We start from the raw sequence: 16,539 nt of genomic DNA on the forward strand, positions 1-16,539 counted from the left end.
GCATGTGACTTGTCAATTTTTTTTACTACAGAAGCAGGCAAACCTGATCCTGAGTTACCATTATTTGCTAGAGCATAATACAGAAGCAGAAGCAGAAGATATTGGTCAACTTCTATACAACATACCCAGTATAGCCCCACGACGTGAGATCTAGAAAGGGTGTAAAGTGAACACGAACCTTACCACTACCTTAGAGGTAGAGAGACCATTTCCGATTACGAATTGCACTAGAGGTCTCGAAATGATTCATTAAAAAAAAAGGGGGTATTAAGTCATACAACAATCCCAGTGAAGATAAAACAGAAATTGGATAAGAGTGCAAAGATTTGTCATCTGTACATTTTATGAGGAAAAAACCAAAAGTCAGCTACCAGTTAAACCATCCATGAACAACTTAAAGAAGTGGCAGATTTACAATTCAGATAGTTAAAACTTCAAATATTAATTCCCGAGCTCGACGAACCCAAATGTATTTTCGCCGCTGTATGTCATGTAAAGGAACCCGTCTTCATCCTTGTTTTCCTCGTAAATTGCAGACATCAAAGCAGCTGCAACAGGAAGGAGATATGTCAAGACAAATGTCATCAGAAAAGTATCGTGACCTTAAGTTATCTAATCCTTAGTTGCACAGACTCTCAAAAAATGTTGTTGCACCCGTGTCGGATCCTCCAAAATGCACTATTTTTGAAGGATACGACACGCACCCGATGACATTTTTGAAGAGTCCGAGCAACATAGATCTAATCTACTTACCAGTTGGAGGCAGAATGTTCTTGACAAAGACAAATATGGCCTTCTCAGCAGTGAGATTGATCCTCTTTCGAACCACGTAAACAAATTGGCCAACAGTCAAATCAGCTGGAACGAGGTACCTATGTCACAACGGAAGACAAATAAATGATACTGATGCGTGACTGTTTAATCTCCAATACCAATAAAACTACTTAATAGACAGTTTAGCGCCAACACACAATCTCCATGGAAATGATAGCCAAAACACCTAAATTGACGAAAAATGGCATCCATACTGGCAAAAAATGCAAGAACATGTAGTATTTAGGATACAAAACCTCAGCTTGGGACCATAAAATAATAAAAATTACTGTACAAGACCATATGTGAAATTCGAATTACATAGAGAAGCATATAATTTATAACAGCAACCTTCATGTCAACAGACTGTTAAATCTGTGCAAAAATACATGCAATAAAAACAAAAACTGCAGCATTCACAAGATATATTTCCCAAACTTGTATCCAGCATAACCGCAAATCCACCATCATAATGATAACTCATAATCTTAAATCAACCATGAAAAAAGATACATTATAATGTCATATCTTATTAACTTTCCAGTTTCCGGTCCACGCAATACTCTGATTGTTTAATCAATTCCTGGACACAAATTCTGCGAAATTTTGTTATTACAAGCAGCACTCACACGATATATCCCCCTAACTTACCATGTTAATATCCACATCCATTGCAAACCTATGTTGCTCGGACTCTCCAAAAATGCCAATGTATGCATGTCGATCCATCCAAAAATAATGCATTATTAGAGGATCCGACAAGGGGTGTGACAACATTTTTTCACAGTCCGAGCAATTGAGCACTTGATTATTAACAACCATCATCATGGAAAGGAACAGAAACAACTTACTTCTTCTTATCAATGTCAGAGATATCACTCTTTTCTGCTCTCTCAACAATCACCTGAATGGGAAACGTAGCCATGAGGGATAAGAGTGTTGACATATCCATTAAGAGCAAGATCTTTAACAACAGATATCATACCGGAATTCTGTCGGGATACTTCTCCCTGATGCGAGAAGATTCTGCCTGCCTCCTCTCTGTTAAAAAAAAACAAGTAATTGAAAACATCAGCAAAGTTTCACATTGAACTCATCCTTTTTTTTTTTCATTCCCGGGCCTTATTTAGGAAGGGAGACGCTGGGAACTTACTAACTCAAGTAAACAAGGATATGCTCAGACGAAAAAAGATAAAAGAAATCATAAGAACAGGTAACAGATCTCATCTCTAGAAGCTATATAGAAAGAAAGCATCACAAACTATTAGGGGTCGTTTGGTGTGAGGTATAAGGGATAAATAGTCCCGGGATAAAACGAAGGACTATTTTATCCCATGTTTGGTGTGAGGTGTTATTTAGTACCGGAACTATTTATCCCACTATTTACACCATGGTGATGAGATAAATTATCTCATATATATGGTGGGATAACTAATCGCGGGATTAATTATCCTGGGATAACTCATTCCCAACCAAACAACCCCTTAAGGTTAATTCTAATCCCATGCTAAATAGTGCCTTCTAAGGAAAATTAGAGATTTTGTAAAAGCCACACTTATCTCAACTAGTTGGTGTCTTCTATATAAATCATTCACTTTAATTGTGTTAACGTTTTAGCTAGATCTGCAATAATGCGTTGAACTTTTAGTAATTTAAAGAAAATGAGAAGAAATTTAAAGACATGAAGTATGAGCGTAAATACTACAAAGGAATGACGACACAATCCCATACTAACTGGTTTAGGATAAAACAATCATCTATACGCATTCCACTCTATTTGGACCCATTTCACTTTAATGACCAATAGGTTGTTTATTGGATAAATCAAATGTTCTTTAATTCCCACACTGATAGACAAATCTCTAACCAAACTACCACACCACCACTCAATCAAACACCACATTTGTTGTAAATGCATCAATAACGATTAAATAAGCCTTAATCCTAATTAGTTGGTATCACCTATATTATGCTTTTTACTCTTCGGTATAAATATGCACAAGCAAAACAACAAAGAAGCAAGTCACGCACACTATTGATGCACCATCAATAGAATGGAGTATAAATATTCAACAAATGGATATCATCGCTGTCACGACCCGAGCCGGGGCCCTGGCCGCGACGGGCATCCTGAACCATCAAGGCCCGAGAGACCTCTGTAACTCTCCAACCCACTAGTGTTATTGTCCACTTTGGGCCCAGGCCCGCACGGCTTTAAAACGCGTCACTAGGGAGTAAAGCTTAATTACTTATATACCCAGCATCCCTCATGCATTTTGCTGATGTGGGACTCCTTAAGTTGGGGTGTTACAATCGCAAGTACGGATTTAGATAGAAAACATCTAAAGACAAAATTCTAAAAGCATATCGATGTCCACAATGCAAAGGCAGATAACGATAAGAACAGCAGATGCTAATTTCATGCATATGAAGCAGCTACAGAATTCCTGCACCAGAATATTCTTAGCTACAAGTAGACAAGGAACAGAACATAACCCCCCCACCCCACCCCCCACCCCCAAACAAAAATCAGATCATGAATAGGACACAGCTCAGCTCATTAACTTCATTGCCATCTGGTTGTTGCTCTACCAAATATTTAGCTGTAGTTAATTAACTTGACGTCAAAAAGGCATATAAAAATATTCAAATAGATACGATGTAACAAAGAGGCTACAAAACATAAACATCACTAGATTGCCCGCATCCTAGCACGTGCCATAAGTTGATGTAGTACTTGGATATGGGTATAGAGCGAGGGGCGGAACTAAGGGACAAAGGAGGGTGTTCACCAAAGGTTAGCTCTGAGGTTTAGAGGGTTGAAAATTCACCTTGAGGTTCTAAGTTCAAATCCCAGACACTACATTTTTATTTTTCGAATCTTCTCAGTGAGAATCCTGGATGCAGGTGCACTCAAATACACATATGTAAGTATCAACGGCAGACCTAAATAGACACAATTGGGTGCTCAATCACCAATTGTTTTCTAACCAAATACAATTAGATTGATGGAGCGCCCTTCCATGATTAGTAGCAACACTAGATTAAAGAAAGGTGACCACCCATGACTAAGAAATCCTGGCTCCGCCTATGTCTACACATATATAAACACATACTACTAAGTATGATACGACTGACTCTACAACTTCACATCCCAAATCCATCTCTATTTATCAATAACTCAATTTAAACATAAACATAAACATAATCATAATGACGACTTAAAAACATATTTCAACAACAACAACTGCTACAACATATCCAACACAAAGTGGGGACTGGGGATGGGTAAAGTGTACGCAGTCCACACCACTAGAAGTAGAGAGGTTGTTTCCGATAGACCCTCGACTCAGGAAAAACACCAATATAATAAACAAAACACACAACAGAATGATACAAGAAACAAGACACCCATAGATTAATACTATAAACTATCTATTCGAAATCACCAACACCACCAAACCACGACAAACAAGAAGCTACAAAACACATGCATAACACTGTGGTTCCCCAATTCTTGACTGGAGGGGACACCAAAGGCCTCTGCCCTTCCATCCCTTGGATAGATAGAGAGGGGGGGCAGAGCTTTTGGTTTTTTCATGTTGTCAAAGATTTGAACAATGAAAATAGATGGCGAGTGCCTGATCGAATTGATCAGGTCATGTAGGAACAAGGTTCACAGACACAACTACACACAATGCACTCCTCCCCATTAGTAAGGACACGCACTCTTACCCACTAACCCTCTAAACTAATCCGCATCCTACAACTGCTTCATGCAATGCCTAATCACCTCCCGGCGCGGAGTTAGCTAATAGTGAGGGGAACCCCCTTCGGCGAAAAATTATATTATTTATACAAGCTTAAAATTATTTTTTATGTATATATAGCAGATGTTGAACTCCCTTCGACTAGTTCTTTTATTCACTTTTTTCGATTTGGAACCCCCTTAGTTAAGATGTTGGCTCCGCCACTGATCACCTTCCTAAAATATTTCTTCGGCCTACCTCTACCCCACATACTCTTTATTTATTCAACAATATAAATAAGGGCACAATGATAAGTAAAGCAAAAAACCCTAATATGATTATGTGAAACATACCCAAAGGATGTTCAAGCTTGAAAGAACTCTTAGCCATTTCAAGATTCAAACTCTTTTCTCTTTCTGCAAATTTAAAACATCCAAAAAACATCAGAATCATAGCAAAAAATTGACAATTTCACTCAACCCAACAAAATGAAGAATACATACACACACTCTTACATAAACACATGTAAGTTACCTTATTCAAACACACACACACCTACACACACACTTATATAAACACATGAAAGTTACCTTATTCAAGCAAAAGGGTAACTTTCAAATTTACCCAAAAACACAAGAAAACAAAGAAATTCAACAAAAAGTAGTTATGATCTAAAAAAACAAGAAATGTAAATATGTAATTTTTCTTTTTGACATATAAAAAAAAAAAGAATTGATAATTGCAAAATTCAAACTCTTTTCTCTTTCAGCAAATTTCAACATCCAAAAAACATCAGAATCACAGCAAAAAATTGGCAATTTCACTCAACCCAACAAAATAAACACACACACACACATTTATATATGCACACACACACACGAATATAAACACATGTAAGTTGTATTAAAGTGTAGAAAATCAGCAGAAAACCCACAATACAAGCAAAAGGAACCTTTCAAATTTACTCAAAAACACTTTGTGTAATTTCCAACAAAGTAGTTGAAAATCAGCAGGAAAAAAAGCAATTCACGCAAAAGAAAACAAAGAAATTCAACGAAACTATTGAAAAAATATTCAAGGACTAATTTGGAACAAAAATTACCAGAATTCAACAGAAAAAAATTAGGGTTTTATTTTTTTTGCTGAAAATATTGTAAATTTTTTCACATAAAAATTCAAGAACTAATTCGGAACAAAAATTACCAGAATTCACCAGAAAAAAAATTAGGTTATTTTTTGGAGTTACGAATTATTTATGTCTAATTATTATTTGTATTTATATATTTATATATTTCGTGAGGCGTTATAGGCGACGTCGTTGAGGTGAGTGAAGTGGTTAAAACGGCGTCGTTTGGTTTGTGTGAACGATCGGACTTGGCCTTTTTGATTTAGAATTTCCTTAGCAACAAGTTTAAGGAAAGAATCTAATGAATTCCTTAATCCTTAGTTAATTTGAACAAAAAAAAAAGGCATGTAAATTTGTATATAAAGTTGAATAAGTATACGCGTTCACCCGACATGGTATAATATACATAGCACGCCACGTAAGACGTGATATTATCATATTGGACGTCATATAGAACGTATATGTCTATTTGTTCAATTTTATACAAATTCTTAGCATTACATCAACTAAAACTAATAGTTTGTTTGACCAAAATTTTGAAATCAATTTATTTTGAAAAATAATTATTTCAAAAGCACTTTGGGTGTGAAACAACTTTTTCTGTTACTCTCTAAAAACACTTATTTTTCTATAAAAACTTGATCAAACACATCACCTTTTGAAAATAAGCACTTCTAATTTTTGTTAAACATTATATTACTCTATAATAAGAGGGAAAGGGCAAGAGAAGCAGGCAGCTCTCCGTCAGCATACTTGTTTCTTCTTCAGCTGCTTGTTCCGCGGTTTTACTATATCACCTCTAATTAATTATTATAAATTATTTATATATTAAAAAATTAATAATATTTAATAAAAAAGTAATATAGACATTTATAACGTATTTGCTTCAACTGCTTCAATCGTAGCTTCATTAAATATCGCTCTAAATTAATTATTATGTGTCATCTGAGTATTAAAAAATAATAATATTTGATAGAAAAGGTAAAAAATAATATGAAATGATAAATTAACTAAAGGGCAGGAGAAACAGGCAACTTTCCGTCAACATGTCTGCATCTTTTTCAGCTGCTTGTTTCGTGGTGTTACTATATCACCTCTAATTAATTATTATAGGTCATTTATGTATTAAAAAATTAATAATATTTAATAAAAAATTAATATAAACATTTATGATGTGTTTGCTTCGGCTGCTTCAATCGTAGCTTCATTAAATATCGCTCTTAATTAATTATTATGTGTCATCTGAGTATTAAAAAATAATAATATTTGATAGAAAAGGTAAAAAATAATATGAAATGATAAATTAACTATTGATATTTTAAATGAACTTGACGACTTATATGAGGTCCACTTAAAATAAAAATTACAAATATTTTTTATAGTAATTTTGCTATATCACTTTTAATTAGTACTTGATTTTATTATATCACCCTAATTAATTATAATATGTTATTCACAGATTAAAAATTAATAACATTTAATAAATAAAAAAGTAAAATAGGCATTTATGACATTTCTGCTTCAACTGCTTCAATTATCTCCGTCAATATGTCTGCTTCTCCTGCTTATTTCATAAGCTGCTTACTCTGTAATTTTATTATGTCATCTCTAATTAATTATTATAAGTTATTTATGTATTAGAAAATTAATAATATATAATAAAAATGTAAAATTACTCTCTAATAAAAGGGAATGGCAAGGAGAAGCAGGCAGGTCTCCGTCAACATACCTGTTTCTCCTGACTGCTTCATAAGTTACTTCCTCTGTAATTTTTTATTATACCATCTCTACTTAATTATTATAAGTTATTTATATATTAGAAAATTAATAATATTTAGTAAAAAATTAAAATAGATATTTATGATATGTTTGCTTCAGTTGTTTCATTCATAATTTGACTCTATCACCCATAATTAATTATTATAAATCATTTAAATATTAAAAAATTATTATAAATTCATCTAAGTATTAAAAAATTAATAATATTTAATATTAAATTTACTTGACATTTTATATGAGAACCATTTATTTTTTTCGCAAGTATTTTTTATAATTATTTTGTTGTATCACTTCTAATTAGACATATTTGTTTCGTTGTTTTAATCTTGATTTTACTATGTCACTCCTAATTAATTATTAGGAAAAAGGACACTCTATAACACTTTTTAAACCTAATTGCCGAAATTTGAAAACTTTTCAAAAAGTGGCCCTATTTTCGCTTTTTAGTCATGTTCTAATTTGGATCATTTTGGCCTACGTATTCCATATACAGTTCATATACAATACTGATACAGTCTATATACAATACTGATACAGTATTCAACTTGGACAATTCGGCCCTTTTAAAAATATTTTAATTTTTTTTGCTATAAAGTTTTTAACTGATCAGATATTCTACTTTTTTTTATTGTTTAAAAATTATAATTAAATTATATAAAAATAATATAATTGTTAAATAGAATATGTATCTATATAAAATATATGTATAGAAATTGTATAGTTCTATCAAATTTGTATATGTATAAAATATATAGAAAGTGTATGAAAATTATATAATTGTTGTATAAAACGTGTAAGAATAATGTACAGTTATTGTATAAATTGTGTGTCAAAACTGTAAAATTTTCATATAGAATATTTATATGCATAGGATATGTATAGAAACTGTATAGAAGGTGTGTAGAAACGATATAGAACAAGTCAGTAAGTTGAAATAGCTAGAAATTAAAATTTAAATTTCATGGCCATTTTCATGGAAATAGTTTAATTTGAAGTGTAGTCTCTGTTATTTCCCCTAATTATTATGAATATTTGAGCATTGTATCAATTAATAATATTTGATAAAAAAAAAGTAAAATAGATATAAAATGATAAGTTAATTAAAAAAATTTACAAATATTTTTTATAGTAATTTTTTTATATCACTTCTAATTAGTTGTTGTGAGTCATTAAGACATGTCCGCTTCGCTGCTTTAATCGTAACTTTACCATATCACTCATAATTAATTATTATGTTTATCTAAGCATTATGACACTTAAATTGGAATATAAAAAAAAATATTATACATCACAATAATTTAAAACATAAATTATTTTTAAAAATGTGATTGACTATTAATGCCACAAAAGTTTGAACAACGAAAGTGATATATATTATTTGAAAATGACATAAAAAATATTATAAATTACAATAATTAACGGCTTAAAATATCTATAAAAAATTTATTATATATTTTAAAAAAATATTATAAATCACAATAATTAAAATAAATTTTCTTAAAAATATTTGTTGGGCCCGGGCAATAACTAGTTACTCTCTAATGATAAGGAAAGGGCAGGAGAAGCAGACAGCTCTCCGTCAACATATCTGCTTCTCCTGCCTGCTTCTTCTTCAGCTGCTTACTTCGTGATTTTACTATATTAGCTCTAATTAATTATTATAGGTCATTTATGTATTAAAAAATTAATAATATTTAATAAAAAAAGTATAATAGACATTTATGATGTGTTTGCTTCGGCTGCTTCAATCGTAGCTTCATTAGATATCGCTCTTAATTAATTATTCTGTATCATTTGAGTATTAAAACATATATATTTGATAGAAAATATAAAAAATAATATGAAATGATAAATTTACTATTGATATTTTAAATGAACTTGACGACTTATATGAGGTCCACTTAAAAAAAAATCACAAATATTTTTTATAGTAATTTTGCTATATCAATTTTAATTAGTACTTGATTTTATTTTATCACCCCTAATTAATTATTATAAGTTATTCACATACTAAAAATTAATAATATTTAATAAAAAATAAAATAGGTATTTATGACATTTCTGCTTCAACTGCTTCAATTGTCTCCGTCAATATATCTTCTTCTCCTACTTATTTCATAAGCTGCTTTCTTTGTGATTTTATTATGCCATCTCTAATTAATTATTATAAGTTATTTATGTATTAGAAAATTAATAATATATAATAAAAAAGTCAAATAGATATTAATGATATGTCTGCTTAAGCTGCTTCACCATAATTTGACTATATCACCCATAGTCAATTATTATAAATCATCTAAATACTAAAAGATTAATATTAAAAAATTATTATAAAGTCATCTAAGTATTAAAAATTAATAATATTTAATATTAAATTTACCTGACGTTTTCTATGAGGCCCATTTAATTTTTTTTGCGCAAGTATTTTTGTATAGTAATTTTGTTATAACACTTCTATTTAGACATGTCTGCTTCGCTGTTTCAATCGTGATTTTACTATGTCACTCTTAATTAATTATTATGACCATTTACGTATTTTGTCAATTAATAATATTTGATAAAAAAGGTAAAATAGATATAAAATGATAAATTAACTCTTGATGTTTTAAATTAACTTGACGTCTTATACAAGATCCACTTCAAAAAAAATTCACAAGTATTTTTTATAGTACTTTTGTTACATTACTTCTAATTAGTTGTTGTGAGCCATTAATACATGTCTGCTTCACTGCATCAATCGCAACCTTACTATATCCCACATAATTAATTATTATCGTCATTTAAGCATTATGACACTTAAATTGGAATAGAAGAAAAAAATATTAGACATCACAATAATTTCAAACTTAAATTATTTTTAAAAATGTAATTGACTATCAATGACACAAAAGTTTGGACAACGAGAGCGATATATATTATTTGGAAATTACATAAAAAAATATTATACATTACAATAGTTAATAACTTAAAATATCTAAAAAAACAACATATTATATATTTTTTAAAAAATATTATAAATCACAATAATTAAAATAATTTTTTAAAGGGTATTTGTTGAGCCCGTGCAAGGTATACAAATAAGTACATTTGGTCTGGAAAGTTGAAATAATTTGAATAACTTATGTGAGCTGGTCTGGAAAGATGAACTCACACAACGACATCAAATCACGCTTGAGTTTTTTAAAGAAGAAGAGTAGAAAAACTTAAAAAATTCATACTCAATATTTGATGAAGTATCAGATATGTATAGCATACAGATACTACTTGAAAAAAACAGAAGCAATTATTTCTAAAAGTTGAACTGGGTCGGATGGGCGAAGCATGTGCAGTCCGTGCATTACCTTGTGTGGCCGCACTTCAAACACACAACTGAACCACAAAGATGACCATCTTGACATGGCCTTGTGCGGCCGCACATCCTTCCGCACACTAAAATTAAATAGTGTACTAAAGAGTCGCATCTCTTCGGTGTGCATTGCTTGTACGTCCGACACATCACCTTATAAAGCAACATATAAAGAAAATAATTGGGTCAGATTTTTGGATTAAATAATTTGTTAAACAATTAAGTTTAAATAGATTTTGTCCCAATAAATAAATAAATCTCTCGATCGATTATTTTTTAAATCCGAATTTTAATATGAAGTTGAGCCAAGCGAGTCTTCTCAACTCACTAACAACTTGAAGAAGCACTTCTATATATTTAAGCATTTGAAAGTTTTTTTCCCTTCGTCAATGTAGTAGCTAGAAATGCTTCTTTCATAAAGCAAAATAGCATTTCACTTTTCTCCATTTTTTTCCCCTTTATTTTCCATTCACTTTCAATAATATAATTTACCATTAATTGATTCCATGACTCGAACCTATTGCACAGAGGCAGAGCCAGAATTTCAACGAAGGGGGTTCCATATTCAAAGAAAACTTAGGATTTCAACTAAGGGGATTCCATATTCAAAGAACACCTACTATAACCACATTAAAAATAATTTTAATCATATATAAATAGTATATTTTTCCGTCGAAGGTGGTTCGGCTGAACCCCCGAACAGAAGGCTGGCTCCGCCCCTGCTATTGCATATGCATATATTGTCAGTGGCGGAGCCACCTTTGCTCCAGGGGTCTATCCGAACCCCTCTTCAACGAAAAATTATACTGGTTTTATACTATTTTTACATAGTTAAAAATATTTTTTATGCATAAATAGTAGATAGAATCTCCTTCGACTAGTTCGTATATTTACTTCTAAACCCCTCAATGATATTTTGGCTTCGCCACTATATGTCGTCATACAAAAATAACTCTACTGTTGCTTCAAGACTTCTCCGTTGCTGCTAATAAGGAAGATCATATAACTGAAAATGACATTGACAATCTTCATCTTCTTCCACAGTATTATCATTAACACTAACATAAAGATCATTCTTCAAGAATCTTTGGGCCTATTATGGCATATATATACAAATTAAATTTGGGAAAGTAAGAAAAAAGAGAAGTAAACCAAAGTAAGAAAGAAAAATATGAAATAATTGGATGCTTAACTATTTGTAATATTCAAAATTCACTTGTCCAACTAGGGGTGATATTTGCCTTGCTTATAAGGAAAATCATTAAATTAAAAAGACAACTCGAAACACAAAACATCACGCGTTCATGTAAGCGAAGAGTTACACCACAAGAGAGTAGACAACCTACTATCCTGACGTGAATATTAATAGCGGATATCACATGACTCCAATAAAGAGTTGCACCACAAGAGAATAGACGACCTACTCTGACGCAAAAGCCAGTGATTGATATCACAGCTCGAATATGTAATCTATGAAAGACAACTTTACAATAGCTCGAGCCTCGAAGGCTCCCATTCACTAATAAATAAGACCATATAGCTAAAAATGATGGCATTCCTCACTTTACTAAGATCTCTTCCCTCAAGTGTCCTTCCAACGCCTTCACACAAAACATTAAAAAGACAGCTCGAAACACAAAACATCACGGGTTCACACAGGTCCAACAAAGAGTTGCACCACGAGAGAGTAGGCCACCTACCCGACTCAAACATCAATGGCGGATATCATAACTTGAACCTGTAACCAATAGAGACAATTTTACCATAGCTCGTTCGCTAATTAAAAAAGATCACAATACTAAAAATGACAATTTACAATTGCCCCCCACCCCCACCCCCACCCCTGCCCCCATGTTGTTGTTGATGTGATTTTACTCCAAAAAACCAGTCTTGGTTAAGTTGGCATTCCTCACTTTACTAAGATCTATCCAACACCTTCACACAAAACATTAAAAAGACAGCTCAGAACACAAAACATCACGCGTTCATATAGGGCCAACGAAGAGTTGCACCACAAGAGAGTAGGCCACCTACCTTGATGCAAACATTAATAGCAGATATCATGGGTCAAACCTGTAACCTATATAGACAACTTTACCATTACCATAGCTCGTTCGCTAATAAAAAAGACCATAATACTAAAAATGACAATTTACAATTGAAACCTCCCCCCCCCACCCCCTCCCCCCCTCCCGCATTGCAAACATTAATAACGGATATCATGGCTCGAACCTGTAAGTCTGTAACCTATAGAGACAACTTTACCATAGCTCGTTCGCAATAAAAAAGACCATAATACTAAAAATGACAATTTACAATTGCAACCCCAACCCCAATGCAAACATTAATAATGGATATCATGGCTCGAACCTGTAAGTCTGTAACTTATAGAGACAACTTTATCATATCTCGTTCGCTAATAAAAAAAACCATAATACTAAAAATCACAATTTACAATTGCACAATCCCCATGCAAACATTAAAAACAGATATCATGGCTCTAACCTGTAAGTCTGTAGCCTATAGAGACAATTTTACCATAGCTCGTTCGCTAATAAAAAAGACCATAACACTAAAAATGACAATTTACAATTGCAACCCCCCCACCCCACTCCACCCCCCGATGCAAACATTAATAACGGATATCATGGCTCGAACCTGTAAGTTTGTAACCTATAGAGACAACTTTACCATAGCTCGTTCGCTAATAAAAAAGACCATAATACTAAAAATGACAATTTACAATTGAAACCTCTCCCCCCCCCACCCCAATTGCAAACATCAATAACGGATATCATGGATCGAACCTGTAAGTCTGTAACATATAGAGGCAACTTTACCATAGCTCGTTCGCTAATAAAAAAGACCATAATACTAAAAATGACAATTTACAATTGCCCCAACCCCCAACCCCATGTTGTTGTTGATGTGATTTTATTCCAAAAACCCAGTCTTGGTTAAGATGGAATTCCTCACTTTACTAAGATCTCTTCCCTTAAGTGTCCTTCCAACACCTTCACACATAGATGAAGAAGCAACTTGAATCCTAGCAACCCTTCTATCTATATATTCATGTGGTGGTACCATTCCATCATCACTATCTCCATCTTCCTCAACAACATTGTCATCAACACTTCCATAATAACAACCATTATTCTTCAACAATCTTGATGATTTCTTGTTGTAAATCTTGGACCAATCAGGTATCTTAACAGGTGCTGATGATTGTTTTGGCAATTTGGACACATTGTGGTTGCTAATACTAGTAGTACTTTTACCTCTTGGGATGATCAACTTTGGAGTAGTGGTGGTTAATTTCTTCTTTACAACATGATGAGTAGTACTCCATATGTCTTGTTCTTGAAAATCCCCATTTAGTTCCATTGTATTAATTCCTATGCATTTTGTATTGATCTTTCTTATATCTTGCTCATCCGACATGGCATGACTCACCGAACCTGCACTCACGAATAGTATGATGAATCATGATGTTGCCACAAGGAGAGAAAAAATAAATATATTTTTTGAGATAAACATCCAGTATGCTTCGAACTATAGCCAAATTTGCTACGACATACTTTAAATTCATATGGGTCCTATCTAAGTTGCTCGGATTCTCCAAAAATGTTACCGCATCCGACACGCACTCGTAGACATTTTTGAAGAGTCCGAGCAACTTAGGGTTTCATTACCCCCAAACTCAATTTTAACGCATTTTTGTCATCCTTTTGTGCTGACATGATACCTTTATTACATAAAAATGAAGCCCACAATCAAAGGTGTCATGTCAGCTAAAAAGATGTCACATCATCTAAAAAGGGTGACAGAAATACTCTAAAATTGAGTTCAGAGGTAATAGGACCCTTATGAAGTTAGAGTGTGTCGTAACAAGTTTGGTCATAATTCAAAGGGTACTAGACTCATTCCTTTGCTGGCTTGAATTCCATCTCTTTTCTTCTTTGTTTGCTAGAGTTACTCATAGGACGACCCACCGATAGACCAAGACTGCTCTATTTTTTTTTAAATAACTATCATCATGAGTTAATTAATCTCACAAAATATCAAGAATGAGGAGTTAATAACTCAAATGGTCACTCAACTTTGAACTTTTATCCCAGAAAGTGACTCAACTTTGGATTTTTATCCCAGAAAGTCACTCAACTTTGATCTTTACTCAGAAAGTCACTAACTGAGTAAAAATGTAAAAGTTGAGTGACTTTCTGAGTAAAAATGTGAAAGTTCAGTGATTTTCTGAGTAAAAATGTGAAAGTTCAGTGATTTTTTGAGTAAAGATCAAAGTTGAGTGACCATTTGAGTTATAACTTCAAGAATGAGTATGAAAAAGATTAGTTTTTTGAATGAGTCTTAAAGTTTTATTATTATTGCATGTGTAGAAAATATTTACACAATCAGATTATTTACTTAAGACTCTTAAAAATATGTTTGGCTTTTCCACATTGAATTCTATAAAGATAGTGTATTTTGTAAAATCAAACACGGTTGTGATAATATTTTTGAAGAACTCGAGCAACATAGTCTGATTGTGCAAATATTTTTACACCGACAATACATAGAACTTAAGAATCATTCAAGCATTTAACATTTTCCATATAACGCTGCAGAGTGTGAGTCAAATCCTTCAAAAGTATTAAATCTTTTGAGGATCCGATACGAGTACAATAATATTTTAAAGAATCCGAATAACTTAGCAACCAATGTGTGTTAATCCTTCAAAATCATTAAATTTTTGAGAATCAAACACGACTGCAGTAATATTTTTAGAAAATTCGAATAATATGCCAATCATCAATCAGGTCATTTATAAGATAATTACTAATAAGCCACTACATATAACATATATATGAATTGACAACCTTATATAAAAATGTTACTAGCAACTAACCTGATATAACAAGTTGAGCTGCACCAATAATATAATTTTTTTTTTTAACCCTGATGATGTATATAACTTTAATCCCTCTTTTAAATACCAATAGAACCAGCTAGCGAATTTTCCCAAATAATTATAGGTAAATATCTTTTTCAGAAAAAGGTTCACTGAATTGAATAATATTTTCCACTAAAATCCCAGAAACTATTTTACTGTGGATTTTACAAAATTCCAAAGTAGATACATAGATTTCAAATTCTTATATCATAAGGGAAAAAGGGGGGAAATAAAGAAAGATAATTAATAAAAACAATAACATATTCAATGTAATTCCGTAAGTAAGGTCTAACTAGAATGGCATGTATGCAATCTTAGTCCTACTTTATGATTTTATGAAGACAGAAAAATTATTTACGATAAGTCATCAGTCCAAATAAAGCTTATAAACAACAAGTAGCAAAAAATAAATAACACGATAACAGACTCAAAAAAATTATTATTTATACTCAAATCGAAGAATAAGGTAATAGCAAAGTAGAACAACGAGAACATACCTCATATAATCCTACAAGTAAGGCTTGAGGAGTATGATATGATGATGAAAATGTTATTTCTGATATTAGAAGAGTAATAATAATAACATACTTATAAAGAAACTGGATAATACTCGATTACCTAATGAATAAATAGACTTTTTATTGGAAATTGAACCAGAAAAAGGCTAAAAAAAATTGCTGATTTTTTTCTTGAAAAATTTAGTTCACACTATATGTGTTCTCAATTCCCCATATATATATCCAAAAAAGGTATTATAACTGAAAGAAAAAAGGGGAAT

At 32.1% G+C, this 16,539-nt stretch overlaps 1 protein-coding gene and 1 long non-coding RNA gene across 3 annotated transcripts; both read right to left on the minus strand.

The window, feature by feature from the left end:
* Positions 1–289: 289 nt before the first annotated feature.
* LOC107868309 (autophagy-related protein 8C-like) lies at positions 290–5,982 on the minus strand. Of its 2 annotated transcripts, XM_016714970.2 has the most exons (6): positions 5,766–5,982; positions 4,916–4,978; positions 1,799–1,854; positions 1,665–1,717; positions 754–872; positions 290–548 (listed from the first exon to the last, which is right to left on the minus strand). In XM_016714970.2, the coding sequence occupies exons 2-6, from the start codon at positions 4,950–4,952 to the stop codon at positions 442–444; spliced, it is 372 nt and encodes a 123-aa protein (XP_016570456.1). In that variant the 5' UTR covers positions 4,953–4,978; positions 5,766–5,982; the 3' UTR covers positions 290–441. The 2 variants fall into 2 exon arrangements, with proteins under 2 accessions (XP_016570456.1, XP_016570455.2); XM_016714969.2 differs by lacking the exon at positions 5,766–5,982 and having other exon boundaries at positions 4,916–5,030.
* Positions 5,983–13,250: 7,268 nt separating this feature from the next.
* LOC107869837 lies at positions 13,251–16,505 on the minus strand. Its single transcript, XR_007054405.1, has 2 exons — positions 16,259–16,505; positions 13,251–14,271 (listed from the first exon to the last, which is right to left on the minus strand). It is a non-coding gene; the product is annotated as an uncharacterized LOC107869837 (long non-coding RNA).
* Between the last annotated feature and the right edge of the window lie 34 nt (positions 16,506–16,539).

This window comes from Capsicum annuum, chromosome 4, assembly GCF_002878395.1.
Source record: "Capsicum annuum cultivar UCD-10X-F1 chromosome 4, UCD10Xv1.1, whole genome shotgun sequence".
NCBI classification, from domain to species: domain Eukaryota; kingdom Viridiplantae; phylum Streptophyta; class Magnoliopsida; order Solanales; family Solanaceae; genus Capsicum; species Capsicum annuum.

Excerpts from the sequence above, each read along its gene's own strand:
- LOC107868309 (XM_016714969.2), bottom strand. The coding sequence starts at position 5,015 with ATGATTCTGATGTTTTTTGGATGTTTTAAATTTGCAGAAAGAGAAAAG. Across the intron at positions 1,855-4,915 it reads CAAGCTTGAACATCCTTTGG|AGAGGAGGCAGGCAGAATCT; the intron begins GTATGTTTCACA and ends TTTTTTTAACAG. Across the intron at positions 1,718-1,798 it reads AGTATCCCGACAGAATTCCG|GTGATTGTTGAGAGAGCAGA; the intron begins GTATGATATCTG and ends TTTCCCATTCAG.